This window comes from Phaethon aethereus (assembly GCF_964289735.1).
Source record: "Phaethon aethereus genome assembly, chromosome: 5".
Lineage (NCBI taxonomy): Eukaryota > Metazoa > Chordata > Aves > Phaethontiformes > Phaethontidae > Phaethon > Phaethon aethereus.
Window position 1 is genome coordinate 9,254,029 of NC_138579.1, and position 22,267 is coordinate 9,276,295.

Here is a 22,267-nt window from a genome sequence, read left to right on the forward strand (position 1 = left end):
AGGAGGGACAGACCCCCATCTGCAGTTTAAGAAAATAAATAAATAACACTGCTATTTTTCTGTCAAATTGAAAATAGAAACCTTAAACTCTCTTACTCGATCTGTTTCTTTCATACCCTGGTCTTTCTCTCCTGTAGTACGCTGGTGGAAGATGCTTACTCCTTCCCATTCTCACTGTAGCTTTTCCATCTCCCAGTTACTCTTCCGTCCACACACCTGGATGGGTTTCACTATCTTCAAATCCTGTGTAGTTTCCAACTGCTTCAAGGAGAATCTGGGAGATTGGTTTCCCCATGCAAATTGACCCCCCAGTAGTTTGCATTTATAGTTATCTTTTTACTTGGAACTGATCTTTCTTGTCTAGATGTAATTGATAGGTGCAGAGGATATAATAATGAGTACATTTATGGATTTAAATTTGTGATAATAAATAACCGTATACTGTAGAGGATTATATGTGATGCAGTGATTGTATTTCTAGTTAAGATTCCCTTATACTTTCTATTACAAATACCTTGCTTTTGTTCCTCAAAAATTTGTGAAACCTGAACCCTTTTGCTTGAACTCTTCCATACGCGGTGTCTGTCCAGGATGGGTCTGCTGCTTCTTGTTTTAGGTTTCAACAGAAATTATGTGGCTGTTTTTTACCAGGAAAGCAGAAAAATTTTTGTGTATGTACATGATGAAAGTTCTTCCTTCTGCTGTAGAGCTGTGGGTTGAAATTGGCAGGATTGACAGCCTGGTGCTTTTTTCTTCTTACAGTCAACATGGGTCATGTTAATTTTAGTATTTTTGTGATTTAAGTATCAAACTTACAAACTGCAGAATGTTCTTACAGCCTAGTTGTCTGCATGTGCAATGAAACGCCAAGTGCAGCTTTCTTGCTATGGGTGACTGCTCTCAGCAGAACCAGGCTGTGATTTCAAATGTAGGTCTAAGGAGATTTCATACCTTGATTGCATTGTCTGCAGGTTGATCTCAAGACCGTGAGTCTGTGGCCCAGAGACATTTCACGAGCACAACGTCCTTCCGTCTTTCTTGTGTGGGCAGTAATTAGCTGCAGGATACAAAAAGCAACTGGAGATTCCTCCCACCTATAGCATGATTCAAATGAGAATAGGGATGATTAATCCATCTACTCCTGCATGCCTGGAACTAGGATACTAGGATACAGTGATTCATGCAGTCTATTTAGCGTGCACTATGGTGTAGAAAAGTCTTCGTCTTCCATTATGTGTATGCATAGTCATAACTGAAGTCTGACATCTGGCTTTGCCAGGTCCCATGGAGACATGCTTGTTTGCTTGCCTGGTTTTCATGCTTTTCTCAAAGCAGCTGGTACTGGCATGACTAAAAATAGATACTGAACTAGATTAATGTTTTGTCTAACCCGGGATAAGCCTTAAGTACTTACCTGATACAGAAGGATAAAAATGACAAATCATACCAGGAGAGGATCGTGGGTTTGTGTTTGCAATGTCTAGGAGTATGTGGCGAACAGAAACCATGCTTGCCCCAGTATAGATTAAATGACTGTAATAATGAAAGAGACATAGAAAACAAGGAGGATATCCATCATTTAATTTTATATGAGAATTCTGAAGTTCGTAGACTGCAATTCAGGTGGGCCTGCATTATGAGAGCACAGTGGCATAAGAGGGATGACAGCTCTCCAGAGTATTGTAGTAGGGTCTTCTTCCATACAAAACAACTTATGTTCAAATTTTCATTAAAAGGAACCTTGATCTCTGGATCAAACTATCTGCTTCCTAAGAAGATTAAGGCTCTCAACTTCCTCCCACTTCAGGTTGACTTTGGCAGGAAGGAAGAAGTAGTTCATTATTTCAGAACTTTTTACTTTTTGGGGGGTTCTGGAGTTGTGGCTGACAGAATAGTGCTACCTTGAACTCTGGTTAAATTTTTACTTCCAGCAAATTCTTACACTTCACTCTAAATACTGTTTACTGCTTGGTTTGAAGCCTACACAATTCCTTGCCAAGCAGTAAAATATTCCAACTTGTGAAATTCTTGTGGATTGTCACAGAGTGAGCAGATTTTTAAGTCAATTTAAAGGTGATTTATATGTCAGGACTACCAAAGAAATAGTAAAAAAGTGGTTCGTTTCCAGGTTGTGCAGTTAAAGACCTCAATGCAGTCAATACTGGAGCAGTGGAGAGTATATGATGAAGTTTATGCAGAAGTCAGCTTGATGACAACAAGGTATTTGTACTGTATAGAACAGTGCAAACCTTCTGCGGTGACATTGGAAGCTTTGGAAAACCAGGTCAAAACTCTCCAGGTAAGTCTACTGAAGTTGTCTTATTTCTGTATTTCCTTCTGTGCCTTTAAACAAACAAACAAGCTCCACTGAAAAAAAAGAGAGAAATTTATCTGAGCAACTTCCTCTGTATTATAATGCCATTGAAGTCAGTGGAACGTTTTGGGGTTTTTTTTTACCTCTAAAGCACTGAGGACTATTTTTAGACTTCATATTTTATTTAGCGTGTAAGTTCAACTTGAGTGTAATTTAGGTACCAAGGTTCAAGAGGAGAGTACAGGTCAGCTGCTACCATGTCTGCCTTACTGTGGGCTAGCAGAGCCTCCATTTTGGATTCCAAAGATCCCTTGACATTTTAATCTTCTGCACATGTTGGAAGGCAGCCCCATATGAAGCACCAGATCCTCATGCTCCCTTGCACTACAGAGTCCAGATGGACATGTGCACTCCACTACCATCCCTCATGCTAACATCTACTTAGTCCATGTCTAATCTACATGTGCAGCAGAAAATTTTGCTGAAAATACAGCTGGCAAAGGAAAACCTAATGACATCGCTGTGTTTGACCAAAGGTTACTCACCCATTCAGGTGAAACATGATGGCTCATTGTTCAAAAAGGAAATTTGTGCCTTTGCTTGCACTTCCCAGTGAAATGCCCTGCCATAAGGCTGTAGCATAACCTGGAAAGCGATGCCTCTGCATCAGTGCTGGGACTCAGCAGAAATGAAGGGGACCTGGGAGAAAATTGGCAAAAGGACCTTGTTTCTAAATCTGTGATTTGAATGCTTTCTGTGGGTTACTATGTCCCAGCCACTGTGCCAGTAACCACTGACACATTTTACATTAAAGTGTTACTTGGATTAAAGCGCCTTTCCGCATATAAACAGCACTGGAGTCAAAGGTCCAGGACCCAGGATACGTCTTCCCAAAAGCTGTGGCTTGGTTTGGGTGGGTGCAGCAGCACTGGGGCAGAGCAGGGGGATCCCCAAGCCTGGCGTTTCTGATTCCTCCAGCACAAAGTCAGCTTTTCAGTCACCCTCCAGAGAGCTACAGTTTCCTGTGCAGCCTCTGAATGAGGCTGGGCATAAATGCCAGGTGTAAATGCTCTGGTTTATCCTGCTGCTCTGCTTGGCTGTTACCATGGGGCATCTAGAGTAGGCAATGAGGCTGGCCCCGGGTCTGAATGTTTTACAGATATGGCTAAAATCCTCTTACCTGGCTTTAAATGTCTTGAAAGGCTGCATAAACACTCATTGTATCAGTGTAAATAAGGCCTGTATTGGTTTATTTTCACGTTCTATCAGAAGTGGTGCAGGCCAGACTGAGGCTGTGAATCCCAAGCACATGCCTGCATGAGTGCTTTCCACCCTCACCTGGGGACACGTAATAGATGGAAGAAACTGGGCACTTTCTTGCCTCCTCCCTTCCATCACCCTCTTCATCTTTAATCTGTGTGGGCAGATTAGTTCACAGATACGACCCATGGCAGGGTTCCGCAATTGCCTGTGTCAGGAGGAGGAACACACAGCTGGGGACAGGACAGGAGTTGTCAAGACAACTTTACTGCCAGCAGAAATTTCCCTGAAATAGTAGCTTAAAATAAAACCATTTTGATTTCGAGTGAGTTCAAGGCTATGGGTTTGTTAAATGAGCTGTTTCTTTAAGACCAAATAAATTAACTCAGTTTAAAATAGGCCTCATGAATGATTTTTTTAACTTGAACTTCCTAATTTTTAGGATCAGCTTTTCACAAACATTTTAATCTGTGCTGCAAATGTGTGACATTATTGCTACCCTATCCGTACCAATTTATAGGGGAAGCTATACTTAGGTCGTTCATCTCCACAACTAATTGCAATAATCCATTTTGCAGTCGCTTCAAGATGAATCGGAGAACGGTGAAGAAAGTTGTGCCAAGCTCCAGGCTGCTGCCAGTAACCTGAAGAAGAACTGCTCCCCGTCCTTTGCAGAGATTATTGAACAGAAGTGCACGGAAGCACACACTAGGTAAGCTTGCAAAAAAGACCCCCAGTTACTAGTATTTTAAAAAGTAAAAAAGTTGCTGAGACAGGATTTGAATGTCTGTCAGATTTTAAAAATCTGTATTCATACGACTTACCTGTCTAAGGGTATCTGTGTGAGGAGTAGCTGATACTACCTTTTTTGTGATGGATTACAGAGCACAAAATGGTGTTGTGTCAGTGGGCTTTCAGTAACATGGGTCTGAATGCAAAGAAACTCCCACAGGAATCCTACACTAAATCATATTCTGGCAGAGAATCTACTAGGAAAATGTTCTTATCCTTTGATATGTTGGCAGGTGGAACTCGGTAAATGAAGACATCACAGATCAACTGCGGGCAGCGCAAGCAACCCTGCAGCTTTGGGAGCCCTACAATACTTTATGCACTGAGACAGCAGCCAAGTTGCAACAGCACAAAGAGCAGTGCACTCAGCTCTTGGATGCTCACATGCCTGAGGACAACATGATAGAAACCCTGGAGCAGAGGATACGGGATGTAAAGGTATATGAATATGTTTCTGCTGCCTGGTAGAAACCAGGATTTTCTTTGACAAATCAAAAGAAAACCTTCTTACCCCCTTCTCTCCCAAATCCAGTCAGCGGGAAACATAAAATCTGTGGAGTTTTTTTCCCTTAACAAACACCTTTGTATTTCCTTCAAATGCTTTGAACAGATCCTGAGATCAAACCAGAGTTAGCATAGGATGAGAAGAGAGCAGAAGGGAGCAATCATATTCCATTTCTGCCCCTTTCTGCTCTATACAAAGAATCAGGGCTGTATTGGAAGGAATCATTAAACCAAAGTGATTTACTTTATAGGGCAATGCTTGGGAGGAGAGATCATATCTACTAGAACAATAGCTGGGGAAAAAAGACTAGCTTTCCAGAACACAGGACCATCCTGAGGTCTTCTATATGCTTCAAATTGGTTTTATTTGGGTTTGGTACTTTTTTTGGCCTGGTGTGATAAGTTCACAGATTTCTGAGCTCATTAGATTATTCTAAATGGTTCTAACTTTAGGCAAATGAGATCTCATGCTGAGACCACAGGGTACATTTGAGTCTCTCAGGCAGCAAAACTGTCATTAGGTTCTGACATTTTGGTTTCCTCAGACTGCAATAAAGAAATATAATAATCCTTATTTCAGGACAGAGCAATGATTCATCATGCTTTATTAATCTCTAGCCACATACTGGAAGAAGTCCAAAGTACTCCATTTTCCATGTGGCCAATTGAGAAACTTTACATTATGGGGAAGAGAACTCAGATATTTCTTCCCGTGTCAACAACAGCTGACAGCAGCAAAACTTGACCAAAACATTTTCACTTTCTTCTCATCTATTAATGGCTGTGAAATGAATTCATCAGTATGTCAGCAAAAAGGCATCACATTTTCTGGAAGTTTTTGGGAAGAGTTTTGCACCTACTAAGCAGGGCATGACCACTAGAGTGCCATTAGCACTGTAGATCCTGTTTTTGTATGTGTGGATCGGACACATGGAATTTGTTGTGGTTTTTTGAAAGTGGTGAGTTAGAAGAATGGGGATCAGGGATATGGCATATGTTACATGTATTTGAAAATACACGTGCATTACAAAACTGTATTTAATCTCTCTGATCTTTTCCTCTGGTATATGTTAGGGAAGTTTATGGTTTTATGGAACTCTGTCGCCACAAGAAATAAAAATAAAGTCCTATATAGAGAGTAAGAAATCAAAATGGGTTATTTACTAAATGGCTGAACTGGCAGTTTACAATATGATCCATTCCAAAGATGCATCAGAAACTAAGAGCTATTTTGCTTTTTAGGGAAACATGTCTACTATTTGCTATCAATCAGAAGTCTTTGTTCATTGCTGAAAGACAATTTACAGTGGCAAATTCCAGGGGGTATCATGGCTAAAAGTAAATGATAGTTCTAGAAATAGGTATATTTCAGGATGACATCTTGCCATTCCTTGTCCAGGTCAAAAAAAAAAAAAAAAGAAAAAATCAAGGACATGGAACGAGTATAAAATGATTCCCTTTGTCCTTGTACTGCCTTTAGAGTTTAATTTTATAGCATCATTTCTGTAGTACATGGGAAGAAATAAAACCGCAATCATAGTCCTCGGTCACTAAAGGATCCAAAGTACTGGTATGTTTGTAACATAATTGCATTTCTCATCTGCAGCATAGACCAGTTTTCCATCTGCTAGAGGAAATCCGTTCTGTAGGAAGGGATATTCTGATTTCTGTCCCTGATCTCCTCTGTCGCAGTAGTATCCCACTGCCTGAAGTCACTGGTGTTCCACTGAACTTTGAACTGTGCCTTTCCCAGTGCTAGAGTCAAGGGAAGCAATTCCCATTATCCTCCAAGTAAAAGACTGAATCTTTTGTCATAGCTGAATTTGGCTCCCAGGGGAGATCAACAAAAAGAGCTTAGTTACAGCAACAAAAGATACTAAATGAAAGTGGCACATGAATGATGATCTGATTAATTTGCCAACTTTTCTTTCTTTCCCCTTCTCTCATAAGAATTTGCAGCATGGCCTTCAAAACATAGCAGGATGCCGTACCCAGATTTCTTTGCTGGCTGATCGGATAAAACAACAGTCTGGGACAGCTGCAGAAGCCTTTCTGTTGGAGAAGCTGCAGCCACTCCAGAGAGCATCCTATTTGGAAAAGATGTTGCAGAAGAAGTTAGATGAATTGGAGGTATTTTTTTGAATATTAAATTAGCTGTCAGTGTGAGGTAACTTCTTCACTAGAGCCCTGTAGTTCTTGAATTGAAATTAAATTTCAGTAAAATAAACCTTGACAGTATGATCAACTATGTAAACAAATAATATATGAAGCCAGAGAGACAGATGAAAGGAGGGTTTCACCCTTCTTACCTGCTTGTGTTGCTCAAACAAGCCTTTATAAATGGACCTATTTCAGTCAAGCAGTATGGGACCCTCAGGACCTGCAGGTGCGGGTTAGGAAATGTATTTTTATTCTATGAGCTTTGAAGTAAGTTGTAAACTTGCTCAGCTCTACGTTGGAAAAAACCTAAGAGCTTCAGTTTGCTTTGATAAGAGTGCACACAATGTATCAAAACCAAGCAGAAAACTGTGATAATTTGATGTAATTTTGAAGACCAGAATCACATCCCTGTTCAGGAAGAGTAGGGAGAGACCTGGATCCAGGTTTCCCTATACGATGCTCTGCTCACAGGAGTTCTGTGGAATTGACTTTCCCTCTGCGCAAGTATTCCTGAGAAATCTTCCAAGTAAATGTACTGCTGTACATTTACTGATGTAAAACTAGTCTGTTCCTGTGAAAAAGTCTGATTTCAATGAATTGTTCTATTCTAAAGTAAACCCAGATTTTTCAAGAAACATTCATCCAGCTCTATTTATGACTCCATCTTACCAGCACAGTTCAACGGCTGGAAGACAGATATCTTTGTGAAGATAACAGATTTTTTCATATTCCCTGTGAACTTCTTGCTCCATAAAAAATTCATTTCTGGGTAGTCATTTTCTCTGGTGTAACCCTGTAGCATTACCACAGAACTCTCTCTCTCCCCACACCAATTTTTGACACTCATTCCTCATAAAAATGTCACTGTTTCAGTGTTCTTAGAGATGTGGAACTTAATTCTTGCAAGAAAGAAAAAACTTTCCCAGTGCTCTTCTCCCTGACCCAAAGAAACCAACCTAGTGAATAAAAAAGTTGAATTCCAGCCCTAGTTATTTCTCTCCACAGAGCTCCTGTAAGACGCACAGCCTTGGCTGCAGGCACATGGGAGCAGACCTTGTGTGTAGCTCAAAGGAAGCTCATTTTCACAAGTTCTTCCCTCTGATAAACTAAGTTTTGGCTTTCCAGTTTCACAATAAATCAAACAGCCCAAAGCTACAAAAAGGTATCACAGATGCCGGTATTCCTTCCAGATAGATATGAGTCTCAGGATCTAGAGATTCAGTTTCTTGCTCTCTGCTTTGGCTTAAGTTTTCCCCTTATCCAGTGCAAAAACTGAAAAAGTTCAGTTAGTGAACTATAAATACATCGGAATTTGGATTTAACATCTGTTTGTTTTCCCTAGGATACTGCTTATTGCTTCTTTTTGTATACTGAATGTGTATATTAAATCATAATTAATGTAAATATGCAATATTCACCATAGTTCAATCTTTTACAACTGGAGGATTTCAAGAACTGTGTTGAAACGCTGGAGGGTCATGTCAAGAATTGCACAGACGCCTTTGATAGCCTCTGTCTAGAGGGAGACACAGACAATTCGGAATTGTTCATGGTATGTTTGGATTCCCAAGTACAAGAAGATACATACTCAGGATTTAAGTGTCTGTAGGATACCAGCTCTTGCCCACTTCAAGAAACTCTGTGTCCGAAGTTTCATTGTTATAGCACTTCCATCAGAGTAACTATAATTTCATCCAAAACACTGAAAGCCATTATTTAAATTCATGCAAATTCTAGATATGTTTTGCAGGCCAAATGCCTGCATAAAGGGGAGGAAAAATCACATAGATTTGGGGTTGATGGGAGTTCCTTTTCCCCAGCTTTGCTCTGGAAGTACCCTGTTGCCCTCTATGTAGGGCATAAAGTAAATCTGCGAGTATCTGCTCAGTACTGTTGGAAAAAGGGGTCCTGTTTAAGGGAATTGTGACTTTTTTGTTTCCTATGTTCTCTGAAGTTAACACAGAAATGTTGGGGGGTTTTTGATTAATATTTTGGATGCATAACATTCAGATGCTTTCTACAGAAGAGGCTTCTATATATCTTTGAAATGAAAGAAAAGTATTTTTTGCAATTAACTTGTTTTTTTTCTTCCAGAATCATACACTGGAACTTGCTGCACTTTCTCCAAGCATAGAGAGTTTGAATGAAGCAAGCATTAAGCTGCCAGTTAGTGACTTCACCCTGAAGAAAATGCAGAGCCTGACACGTCAGTGGAGTCAGAAAACAGCAACTGCTCTGGAACGCTGCAGGTCTGAAATGCAAACAAAAAATCACTACTAACGATTTCCTTTTCTGTGAGGAAAATCAAACTAAAGGGATGTCTTGCAATCTGTTCTCAGCTTTCTCAGGGGTCTTGCAAATTGAATTCCTGCCCTTTCAATTTACTCCAGATTATTGGAGTAAATTGGCTTCACCAAGGGCAAGTCCTGCCTGGCCAACCTAGTGGCTTTCTATGATAGAGTGACCACATCAGTGTACAAGGGAAGGTCTACCGATGTCATCTATCTGGACTTCTGTAAGGCCTTTGGCACAGTCCCCCACAACATCCTTCTTCAAATTGGAGAGATACGGATTTGATGGGTGGACTGTTGGGTGGATGAGGAATTGGTTGGGTGGGTGCATTCAGCGGGTAGTGGTCAACAGCTCAATGTCCAGATGGAGATTGGTGATGAGTGGTGTCCCTCAGGGGTCCATACTGGGACCAGTACTCTTTAATATTTTCATCAATGACACAGACAGTGGGATCGAGTGCACTCTCAGCAAGTTTGCAGATGACACCAAGCTGAGTGGTGTGGTTGACACGCCTGAGGGACGGGATGCCATCCAGAGGAACCTGGACAAGCGCAAGGAATGGGCCCATGTGAACCTCATGAGGTTCAGCAAGGCCAAGTGCAGGGTCCTGCACCTGGGTTGGGTCAGCCCCTGATATCAATACAGGCTGGGGGATGAAGGGATTGAGAGCAGCCCTGCTGAGAAGGACTTTGGGGTACTGGTGGATGGAAACGTGGCCATGAGCTGGCAATGTGCGCTTGCAGCCCAGAAGGCCACCCATATCCTGGGCTGCATCTAAAGCAGCGTGGCCAGCAGGTCGAGGGAGGGGATTCTGCCCCTCTACTCCGCTCTGGTGAGACCTCACCTGGAGTCCTGTGTCCAGCTCTGGAGCCCTCAGCACAGGAAAGACATGGACCTGTTGGAGCGGGTCCAGAGGAGGGCCACAAAAATGCTCAGAGGGATGGAACAGCTCTGCTGTGAGGACAGGCTGAAGGAGTTCGGGTTGTTCCGCCTGGAAAAGGGAAGGCTCTGGAAAGACCCTAATGCAGCTTTCCAGAACTTAAAGGGGGCTTTTAAGAAAGATGGGGACAGACTTTTTAGCAGGGCCTGTTGTGATAGGACAAGGGCTAATGGTTTTAAACTAAAAGAGGGTAGATTTTGGCTAGATTGAAGGAAGAAATTTTTCACAGTGAGGATAGTGAAACACTGGCAGAGGTTGCCCAGAGAGGTGGTAGATGCCCCATCCCTGGCAACATTCCAGGTCAGGCTGGACGGGGCTCTGACCAACGTGCTGACCAACCAAAGATTCTATGATTCTATTCAGTGGCTATCTGTATTCCAAGTCACTTGAAGCAAAAACCTGTATGTTCATAGGTGAAGAAGGTAGCAAAGTGCCAAGCAAAGCCCTACTATGTTTAGTATTGCTAACCACCATGTTAGACCATATGCAAACGTACCCAGAAAAACAACCACCTGCACAATAGTTTCTGATGATTTCTTTTGTTTTACAGTGTGCTGGAGGGAACTCAAAATGATGAAAAGAAATTCTTTCAGAAATGTGAAAACTGGATGAAATTCCTAGAAAAAATGAAAGAGGCCTTAAAAAGAAATATTCCAGGACGTTTTGAAGAGCTGCAAGAGCAACAGAGAGTGTATGAGGTACAGCTGACTCTAAAAATGGAAGCATCTTCTTGAATGGTGAAGGTTGAGGGCAATCACTAGAAAATACTATGCCTTTTGAAATTAGATCTGGGCAGAGCTTTACAGAGCATTTAACTCTTTTGAAATGTGGCCTTGCACTTAGAGGAAAACTTTGAAATTTGAAAATCCTTTTCCAAAATGCATGGAGCCCTTTTTGCAGGGATAAGACATTTAGGAGTGTGTCCTGAAGTGTTGTGTCATGGAAGTCCCAGCTGTCTCCAACCCTGAGGTGACTCGCCTGTCTGCCTGTCCTACAGCGCTGAAGCCTGTGGCAACTAGCTGGGCAGTTTGCTGGTGATCTGTCAGGAACCCTACCAGTTTCTGGAAGAACTGCATTTAAAACTAAATGTTTTCACAGCATATTTGTATTTTGACCAGTTGTTAGATTTTGGTGGAAATCTGTTTCACTGGCATTTTCCAAATACTTGCTATTTGTTATAGAGAGAGAGAGTGCTTCACACGTGCATGACAGTATCCATTCAGAGGAGAAGGTATATTGCATGCTGGCAGTAGCATGTGGATGCAATTCTAAGCAAAGTATTGATAGACTTTGTCCTTGTGGTGGGAGGATGGAAAAACAACCAAAATACAGAAAAAAAAAAAACAACCCATACCAAAAAACATGTGGTAAATGCTAAACATCATGAACTGTAAGGGTGGCCTTTGTGGTGCCACACTGGACCAAAGCTTCGCGCTACCTGAAGTACCGCTGCTAATTCCACAGGGTGTTAAGTCTCTGCATGTTAGTGACATTCACTAGGGTCAACAGAAAGTTATTTTCTCTCTTTTACTTAGACCTCTCCAATTCATTTACTGCAGTTAAATTATTTATAGAATAAACTTTTTCTCATTGTGATGAAGAGTAAATTCACCCTGGTATGTAGCTTTTTTTTATACCTTTTCCATGGGTTTCTGTCTAGATTGAATTTCTCATGAATGAGTCCAGCAAACTTAAGGCTTCAGATTACTTGTAACATACAGGTCCTGGTGGGTTCTGATATCACATATGTGCAAATTCCTCCTGGTATCCAAAAAATGTGGAATTTTTTTAGGATGCATACTAGCACTTGAAAATAATAGATCTTTCAGTTATTTAAAATTAAATAAATGCTATCACTCTAGAGGAGCAGAACCAGCTTTTGTAGCAAAGGTTGTTCATTGAATAGTTAAAGCTGTTCTCATGGTATTTTCAGATGCTGCAAACTGAGATTTCCATAAATCAGCAGACATTTAATTCTATCATAGCCAAAGTTCTATTCTCCCTGGAATCCGGAGAAGCAGAGAGAAGGTAACTTTTATTTGTTTTTCTCCCCAAGATCTTAGTAATTAAGTAAATATGCTCTCTTCCTTGGAGTTGGTATTGAATCTTTGCTCTCATGAGGACATAAATGCAAATTCTTGACTGGGTTCACTCTTTAAATAACCCCCTGGCACATTTTGCACAAGTGTGAGGAGGTGCAATGAGAGAGAAACACAGGTGCCCTGGCCAGACTGCATTTTGGATAGTAACTGGATGATCTGCCTAACAAAAATAATTGGTCCTGGACAGGAGGCTACCATGTTTACTCCTACCCTGCAGTTGTTGAAACTAACTTGTGATTGAGAAACTACCTTCTTACAGTGGGTAATGAGCATGCTGCATACGAAAGATCCTTTCTCTCTTCTTAGACCTCTCTACTTTTTAAAGTGCAGCGGTGTGAGACTATCCACATTGCCCCTGGCACACATGACAGGGCATTGAGTCATGGACCAGGCAACCCCAACCATATGGTAGCTAAACCTGTTTTTATCAGTATGATCTTATACTTTTTTCTTAATCAGTGTACAATGAGAAGCAGCAAGTAATATTTGTGAGCAGAGGTTCAAGTGCCACAGGCATTTTTGCTGTGAAGACATTACTCCTCTCTGCCAGAGCTTGTTGCTTCCAGAGAGTTGGCAGAACTTCAGTGTCCATAGCTTGGCTTAAAGTTGCTGGGGAAGGTAGGGCTAAACTAAGCAAAGCTGATGGATTTTTGTGTTGAAGCTAGCCTCATGAACACAGGTGTTTGTATAAGAGGTAATCTGGGGGCCCTGGCCTCCTGCAGAGGAGCAGAACTGATAGATGGGGGTTGTCTTAACCACTCCAGCTAGATCTGCTGGATCATTTAACCATGTTGTAGGAGAGGCCAAAAAACTGCTTGAATGGGTTCAGTAACAACACAGAGACTTTTCACTTTGCAGTTAGGTCCCACTGCTGTAGGATACAATGATGGTTGACCTCCCACTTACAGCCTGGTAAAAGCAGAGTTCAATTTTGCAGCATAATCATGGACCTTGTCTCACTTGCATTGACCTTCTTCAGAAAAATGTTTAGTACATATTGTTTCTGTGATTGCTGTACTATATATGTTGCTATAGCACAATAGCAAGAATGACATGATACAAGAATGGATAATACAAGTAAAAAAGGTTTTTTGGATTGCTTAAAAGACGGAATACAAAGAGCAGGGCTGAGCTTAGGGTTGCATAGAACTTTTTGCATAGTTGGGTATTGTAATTGGAATACAATATTGCAACTGGAAATTCATCACAATTATTGTAAAATGCAGCCTTGAGGTCAAAATATATTAACAGTCAACACTTGTCGTTTTCAGAACAGAGTTTATTTCCAAGCTCACATTGCTGAAAGAGCAGTGGCAGAATGTTATCCGGATGGTTCAGCAGAGAAAGAATGATATCGATGGACTCGTGAGCCAGTGGCAGCTGTTCAGGAGTTCCCTGCAGAGCCTCAGCAGACTTCTTGCTGATACAAACAGCTTCCTCATAGCTGTGAAGAGCCAGGACTGCTATAGCCTTTACCAGCTTAGAAATCTAATTTGTGATTTCAAGGTATTGTATTTATTTATCATAAATCTAAGATCTGTGGGATTTTTTCTCAGACTGAAACAACTTCTGTCCAGTAACGTAAAAAGCTTTAAAATCACATGCTTTTGGAGGAAAAACAATTGCTGACACGCTTTCTTAAAGCTGAGCATGGATGAGGAAACAGTGACATTGTGAACGGCTCATTATACTAGGAAACTTCCTGGACAACATTGTCATTTAGTAGCCTAGTATGCTTTAAAAATGTTACTGATATGAACGTGGAAATGCAAGGTGCCAGGGAGATTTGGCAGGAACCTTGGCCAGCAGGTGCCCTCTAGGTCTGCATGCACCTTACTGACATGGCTGCTGAATGCAGGCCTTGCAGTTTGCCTGAAGGAAGCAGGCACATAGTGTCGAGACAGGCCGTATGGATCCTGTGTGTGCAGGCGTGGGCAGCAGGGACCAGGAGCAGAGGATAAAGCACTTTCAAGGGGGTCTGTCCTTGCAGCCACCAGTCCAGGATGCACAGGCCTGGGCAGTAGTTCTTCAGGGCAGTGAGTTCTGCATTTTACATGCAGTGGAAAAAAATATTCTCTTTTGTTAATTTTGGATATTTTGGGTTTCCATTTAATTATGCACCTCTCCATTTTATAAGAAAGTGAAAACAAGTGGTGATCTTGATGGCTGCTTAAGGCAGTCTAAAACCTTTCAAAAATACATTATTGAATGCTATTTGCATGGTCCAAGATTTATTGTGTTCCCACACACCTAATGTTGATGGATTAATTACCAGTATTTCATTTGACGCTTGCCCTGTTTATTTCAACTTGTATTTTTACTTGCTGTGTAAAGATGATTTTTCAGTAGATTTTACAAGTTAGTGCTCATGCTTTTGTTTAGTGAGAAAACCAGAAAGTCTTTTCCCTCCTACTCCAAATTGCCCTTCCCTCCTGCTGTTGTTTTACAGAAAGAAACAATTGATCGTATCTGCTTGTGTTACAGACCAATTTGTGTTGTTGGCAAATTATTATTGATGGCTTACTTCACTTGGAGTATGTCATGATTAACAGAGCTGTTATCTCTGAAAAATTTGTCTTAGTTGTTGATGCTAGAGGTGCTAACAGAACTTAAATTAGTGTTTTATTCTGTGTAACTCACAGAACTGAATTTCCATCTTTTTGTAAGTGCTGCACTTTCACTTTATAGATTCAGTCTATGAAAAGCTATTGTAGAGTTTTATAGATCAGAAAGAATCTGATTTTTCTGAAATTAAAAAAAACCCAAACAGGAGAAGATCTATTCATTACTGTCTTGTGAACAAATTAGTGCCTTGTAACTCCTTTGTGACTTTGTAACTCCTTGTAAGACTTTGAGTCTTCACATCTTCCCAAGTGAAATGCCAGGAGTGCTTCTGAAGCTTGCAAAGAACAGCTTGGAAACGTTAATTTTTTTTTTTCTTTTTTAAAGAGTAAGGCAGTGATTCTTCAGAGGTGGCAAGCCATGTACTCCTTAATCATCGATGTTGGGGAGAAGTTGCGCACCGTCTCCGACCCCGAGACCAATGCTATTCTCCAGGAGGAGCTCAGCCAGTTACAGGAGAGTTGGGGGGACACCCAGGCCCAGCTGGAGAAGAAGATGATGCAGCTCAGCAGCACCCTACAGGTAGATGATGCCCTTCCCAGGGAGGAGCAGCACCTACTTCTCTGGCATTGAGTCTCAAGAGCTTCCCTGCCCTATCGTCCCCAGGGCTGAGCTCTGTAGCAACGAGGCAAATACTGAGCTGCTGCTCACTGCAGAGGGGCTCTGAGGGAAGTGCCTGCCATGTGACATCAGGGCTTGTGGGAAGCTAAAACTGTTGTCCCCTGATTCTTCAAAGGAAAATGGGGTTGGCATCCATTTGTTGCTACAATGGATGTTCCCTCTCTAATTGTTCTCATGCTCCCCATGGCCTGGTGCTCTATCCTGCTTTAGGCTATGAAGCCTGAGCTAAAATTTAGCTTAGAGGGAGTTAGCATGCGTTGTTGCTCCTCCTGTTGTTGCACCCCTAAACAGAAGGATAGGTTATATTTATTTGCTTAGAGCAAAGAGTGTGCATTCATGGCTAGACAACACGTATGTATGTCTTAAAATTGAATACTGTCATCAATACAATCCCCAGCCCGAAACCTGTGGTTAAAGCCTCTTGGGTTGGACAAAACAAAACGAGCAGAAATGCTCTGTAAAGCAAACCTTAAATACAAGACAGGGTTCAAGTTCTGTAAATTCATGCACCAAATTCTTGTGGGTGGTGCTATCTATCAAAAAGAAAATCCAAATAACCAAAGTACATGATTATCTACTTCAGTGGGTTGAAGAGGCTATTTTGTAACATATCCATATGGTTCAATATGTCATCGTAAAGTATCTTAACCTTTTATAACTTCCTTGGGCCTCCCTGAGCAGAGTTGGGACTGCTGTGAAAAGCAAATGAAGGAATTAGAAAGTAGGCTGCGAGAACTGAAGGAGAAAGTAAGAGATCTACTTCCTGTTGAACATGAAGAGCTCTACAAAGCCAAGGAACAGATTAAGGTATTGAACAGCCGTATTGTATTTAAATAGATGTAGTCCTGGCATGACACACAATTCCTCTAAAATTGTTTTTCCCTCCTACCTGCTCTTCAGTGACACTGAATTTCTCTCCTTTATACCACCCTGATTGCTGCCAATCTGCAAAGTCTAGCCAACCAAGAAGATTACAAGAGTAGTAGTAGTGTTTGGATTTTTTTTCCTGCTTCTGCTCCCTTTCCACAGTCTGAATTTATAAAATAAGCAGTTCCTCAAACAAAAGGGAAAAAACTCCCAGGTCTCAGCTCATTTGGCTGCTATTCTAATGGCTGAACCTCCCTTTTTGTTTTCCACTCCATTTTGGATGGGGAGCTCCTCAGGCCTTGTGAGTCTGCAAAGCACTAACGCACACCTGTGGGATCTGAGAATAATTAAAGGGAAGGAAAATTAAGAGTAAGGGAGTGGCAAAAGCCCTTGCAGCCCATAGTGCACCATGAAAATTAAATAGCAAGGAAAGCATTTCCACAGGATAGGAGACATTTTGTCTGGACTGGTCAGTCTTTCATCATCCTTTTATGAAGTGAATTGTTGACCTATGTAGTGGGAACAAATAAGCTTATTAACGAGCTAAGGCTTTGAACTCGTTATCAGCTGTCTGAAATCTTCTTTGTGAGTCCTGGCTGCCTTTCCCACGGCAGCAGTCTTGCTGTAGGCCTGAATTATTTGTGAGATGGCAGCACACGGCTCCTGCCTCTTATTCCAGTAAGAGAAATTCAGCCACAGAGGCATCAGGGTCAGACAGTGCCAGTGCAATTGCTGCTCTTGGGTGACACAGAATAATAAAGGACCAAAATGGCACGGGTGAGAAGGGACCTCCTTTCCTCTCCCTGCATTTCAATCTTCTATGGAACAAAGCTGTTTTTCTCTCAGGTCTGGACCTTATATGAGGCTAGCAAAATCCCATTAAATTCCATCGTTAGCTCCATTAATGCAGGGATTCGACCCTTGTTAAGATATATAAATGCTTGTGTGCACATCTGTAGGGAGTAATTTGTTGTGAGCTCAGTTAAATTTTAGTCTCAGGTTTGTTTGGTTTTTTTTCCTCCAGTGCTGAAGTAGATCAGATATTTTTTTAATTATTTAGATAAGTGACTGGTTGGTTTGGGTTTTTTCCCTCCAGTGTTGAAGCAAATCAGATTTTTTTTTTTTTAAATGATTTAGATAAGTGACTGGATCAGACTTATCTGACTGTGAAAATGCTTGGACCCAGCACACTTATTCTGATACAAACTCTCACAATTTTTTTTCCCTTTAAAATGAGACAGATTGGATCCTCTGCAAGAGCTTTTTTTTTTTTGGCAGAGGAGCCAGTGACACTTCCCAGCTACTGCCTTGCAAAATGGGATGTAGTACCTCGTGTGTAGAGTATGTTTCCCAGCTGCATGCAGTGGTGTCTCTGCTTTTTACGTGACAATTTTAATACTGATAAGGAAAATGCATAACCTTGTTAAAAAGGGAAAAGGGAGTCGAGGGAAACAAACCAGAAGACAGAGTGTGTTTCTGACAAATCTGATGAAATGCCTGTGAAATCATTTATTAGAGGAGGGAACCAATTTTATTTTTTTAGCATTTAAATAAATAACCTGAAATTGGAACAAATGCAGGTGGAAAGTAACTCGGCCAAAATAAAATAAATAAATAAATAAATAAAGTGGGCACATTCCGTCCTGGATGTGAAACCTCAAAGGGCTCCGGGGGGCTCCCAGCCGCCAAACGGGGGGGACCCCGTCCAGCCTAGCCGAAGGGCGCTGCACAAGCGCTGCACATTCCCCTCCTCTCCTCCCCCACAGCCCAGGCAGGGGATTAACGAGCAGGTTTGGAAACCAGAGGAGCTTAGTGCCAAGGCTTGTGCTGGGTGCGTTTCCATGCAGGAGCTGGAGCAGTCGCTGGCAGACTGGGCCCACAACATGAAGGAGCTGCAGGCCATGAAGGTGGAGCTGGCTCACTGCATCCTCACCGAGGACATGATGGTGCTCAAGGAGCAAGTTGAACATTTGCACAGGCAGTGGGAAGAGCTCTGCTTGCGAGTAAGTCTTCGCCTCCTCTGGGGTGTTACAGCGGGGTATTCCCAGGGCCTGGCAGAAAAGGGGGAGCAGCTTAGCAGAGGGGATTTCTCTTGGGGTTGGCTCACTTTTGCAGCCTTGGGTGGGGCTGGGGCTTCTCCTGCTGCAGCTGAGCACGGCTGAAGTTTGCCCTTTGTTTCCTGGACGCAGACTGCTGAGGTTTTTTTTGCAAACCCTTTGTAACTAGTGAGTGCCCGAATTGCGCAGAGCTGAAACGCAGCTGTTTACTGAAATAGGTGGCTTTGTTCTGGGCTGCCAAAGGGAGGGCGGGGGGGCGGTGGAGAGGATAAACACAGGAATCGCCTGAGGGCATGAAGCAGGGAAAGGAAGGGGGAGGTCTTTGCAATCTGATGTTAAAAAAAAAAAATGCCAGGAGAGTTGATAAAACTTAAATGTGTTTAAATACTGACTCCTTGGGTTTAAACACAGTACGCACTGACTTGTCTTTTTCTGTAGCAGTAAAATACTGTGAAACATTGGCATTCTTTGTGGCTTGTTGCTATATTACACTTAATGTAGGGCTGCATGTAGAATTGCTGGGGAACATTTACCAGCAAAGTCACATGAACTTGATTCATTAGGTGGTTATGCAGTTTGAATGTGTGTTTACTTTGCCCTGTTAACAAGATTGGAGGGAAAATACTTGGGGCCTTAAGTTACTCTGGATGGCTCTAAATGCCAGCAAGCCAACTCTTGCCTCTCTTTACTCACCAGTCAATATCTATTTTACAGTTTATAAAGAAGTGTTGAAGGGAGTTAGTATTTCGTGTCTAACCCTTACTCAGGCAAAGGTAAAGCAATCTTGGTGGGAATATTGCCAGAGTAATGAACAGCTATGGTTTCACAAACTTTGGTGTGATGAAATAGTTATTTGGGTTTATTTTTTGCGTTGCAACAAGAAGGAATTTAGTATCTTTGCCTTAAACCGGATGGTTAATCTACAACCAGTGTTTTCTGTTATTGTTTCTGAACTCTGAAAATCGTTCCAGAGACACCCTCCCCCCTCCAGAGAAATATAAGTCATTATTTTTAAATCAAAATGCCTGAACCATTTTCTTAATGGAAATCTGTAGTTAAGCCTATAAGTGAGAGAACTTTGCAGTTTTTCCTTTTTTGGTGAGCTGCTGATGCCTGCTGTTTCAACTGTGGTGAACAGCCCTGAAAATTAAGCTATCTTTTGTATGTACCTCACTACAGTATATCCAATTAGTAATTTCCTGTAGTAATTTAAGTTCAGATTTTAGGAAAACTTTGCATTTTAATTTCCTGAGGGAACAACGTTTAGTTCTATCTTGAAGAGAAGAAAGGGGTGACATTAATGTGACACTGTTAACTACACAAAAATGTGTAGTGGGAGGAATCTGCTCAGTGCTGCAGCAGAGGGACATAGTGAAATGTTTCCACAGTCCTAATGAGCCTCCGGAGAGCCTGCAGTGATGCTCAACGCTGGACGTGAGGGTAGGAAAGCAGACTTTATCGGTTCTGCTGCTAGGGTGACTGCTTTGTTTTGGCTGACAAATGAGAGGAGTCAAGATGTATTGTGTGAAGAAAAATCTGCAGTATAAACGTAGAGAGGTGAAAGCCTGTAAGAGCGAGACGCGGCTGCAGCTGTCACGGCCACGGGAGCAGAGCAGCCAAATGTCTGTGCCGGACGAGGCAGGGACACAACCACACTTAGTGAGCAGATGCACTCGAGGGATTAGCATTCACATAGCTGCCCTTGCAAGGTACGTGTAGGTCAAAGATTTAACTGTTCATATCGGCAAGTATCCTGTCCTCCTGAACGCTAGCGTATGGGTTGGGCCTGGCCCTTGATACTCTTTTAGCTTCCCTTGGGAATGCTCAGATTGCTCCTGCATCCCACTGTGGATACAAAACAGGGCTGGTACTGGGCAGCTGGTCTGAGGAAGTGCTCGGAGCAGTGGCTCGAAGGGCACATGTTCTTCAAAGCTTGTCTGGGATTTTTTGGCTCATTCTTCTTTTACCCCCAATCTGTATTGCTTAGCCAGTGGAAAGGTGCTTCCTGCTATTAAAATCCTGCCTTGCCCTGTGCTTAGCAGGCAAAAATGGAGTCAGGATCATTTCAGGATTTAACGATGTTTTTGCTGACATGCATAGTCTCTTCTTCCAGTTTAGGAAAACTTTGCATTTTAATTTCCTGAGGGAACAACGTTTAGTTCTATCTTGAAGAGAAGAAAGGGGTGACATTAATGTGACACTGTTAAGCACACAAAAATGTGTAGTGGGAGGATCATTTCAGGATTTAACGATGTTTTTGCTGACATGCATAGTCTCTTCTTCCAGTGACCAAGTTAACTCGTCTCCACACACCGGAAATGCTGCACGTAAGTGTTAGAGGAAGGATGAGGGATTTACCTTTCATACCTCTTAGGCTGAGGGTATGAGGGAGGATCCCAGAGCAGAGGCTCTCCTAGGGAGACTTTCTGAGGTCCTTGGGGTCTCCAGGAGACTTCTTCCCAATGAGAACTTTGCAGATTGTTTCCCTGTGTCCCAAGACAGTGCTTTTGGCCTCATCTCTCTGCTTGGATCAGCATGAGAGATTTAGAAATCACTATCATCTCCCCATCCCCTCCTTAAAAATCAGAATTTAAAGGACAAAAGCAATATAGGGGGGAGATCACTTGGTGCCTCCTGTTTTGATCCTAGTGTTATGTAGAGCTGGTCTGGTTTCCACACTACACACTTAAAACTTCACTCTGAAGTACAAAACAGTGTTAAAGATCAGTCTAGGAGAATCAGTAATGGAATTCTGAGGAGTCATACGCTGTATATGGTACATGTGAGATGTGAAGAGGGAATGTCTCCTGCCATGGGGTGATATTTAGAGTGGCCGTTTGCAGCCAAGGCAAGTAAAATGTTATGCTCAGTCTTTACACAACGTTTATTGGTGAGGGGTTAGTTGTTTGTCTTGTTTTGTTTTAGTAGAACTTGTACCATTTTTCACTTCCTTTGTCTCATATATCTTAGTACAGGAATCCAACAGAGTAGATAAATGAATACAAGTTTATATTTAAGACCCCCTAGGCTAGAAATAAGTGCTATTAGCTAATAGAAGAGTGACCCTGCTTCTTTCTGAGATGTTGGAGCAGGGATATTAGCTTTGCCGGTTCAGGCAGCATCAAACCTTGATTCCTCTGTCTAGACAATTTGTTTATCTGTGCTGGCAAATGTAATTTTGAGGACAAAAATCCATTGTTTTCAATGAAAAGGCTAGATTCTTGATGCTAATTTTTTTTGAAGTTCTCCAAGACCTAGTGGAGAAAAAAAAAGGCAGGTTTTTATAGAGAGAAAATAATTGCAGTCATTAGTTGCAAAGTTTCTCTTAGAGTTGCAGAAAAATAAGAAGTTACCTGGGTGTTATTTCTCTTGTGTTATGTATGAGACCGTACTAAGCAGTATATAGTAATTATATATTTTATATTCCTTCTGTGGCATTTTCAGGTTTTCATTGAGAAATATTTGAATTGTTATGTAAACTCATTATCTATAAAGCTGTCACTTGGTTTAATTCTTCTGATGGAGAGAATCTGGCGTTTGCTAGTCAACTTTTGGCTGTGCTATCCAAAATAAGATGTAATAACAACCTGCTTGCTGGCTTTCAAAAGAAAGCTAGAGATATTCGATAACTGCTCCTCCAAAATACGATCAAATGCAGACTGGAAATTAGAAGGCTCATAATTGCTGGTTTCCTTCCTGAGAAAGATGTTGCCAGCAGTTAATGTGTGTGCTTATC

General features: G+C 41.8%; 1 protein-coding gene across 1 annotated transcript in view; it reads left to right on the forward strand.

Moving 5' to 3' along the window:
* Positions 1-22,267, forward strand: part of SYNE2 (spectrin repeat containing nuclear envelope protein 2) — a gene marked incomplete at its 5' end in the record, with an annotated part of 187,650 nt that overhangs the window by 131,304 nt on the left and 34,079 nt on the right. Inside the window, 12 exons of the mRNA XM_082000771.1 lie at positions 2,129-2,299; positions 4,153-4,286; positions 4,600-4,804; positions 6,821-7,000; positions 8,454-8,582; positions 9,125-9,279; positions 10,813-10,960; positions 12,196-12,290; positions 13,636-13,870; positions 15,314-15,508; positions 16,289-16,414; positions 18,322-18,477. Of these exons, the coding sequence (XP_081856897.1) occupies positions 2,129-2,299; positions 4,153-4,286; positions 4,600-4,804; positions 6,821-7,000; positions 8,454-8,582; positions 9,125-9,279; positions 10,813-10,960; positions 12,196-12,290; positions 13,636-13,870; positions 15,314-15,508; positions 16,289-16,414; positions 18,322-18,477 (1,929 nt within the window). The remainder of the gene's footprint in view (positions 1-2,128; positions 2,300-4,152; positions 4,287-4,599; positions 4,805-6,820; positions 7,001-8,453; positions 8,583-9,124; positions 9,280-10,812; positions 10,961-12,195; positions 12,291-13,635; positions 13,871-15,313; positions 15,509-16,288; positions 16,415-18,321; positions 18,478-22,267) is intronic.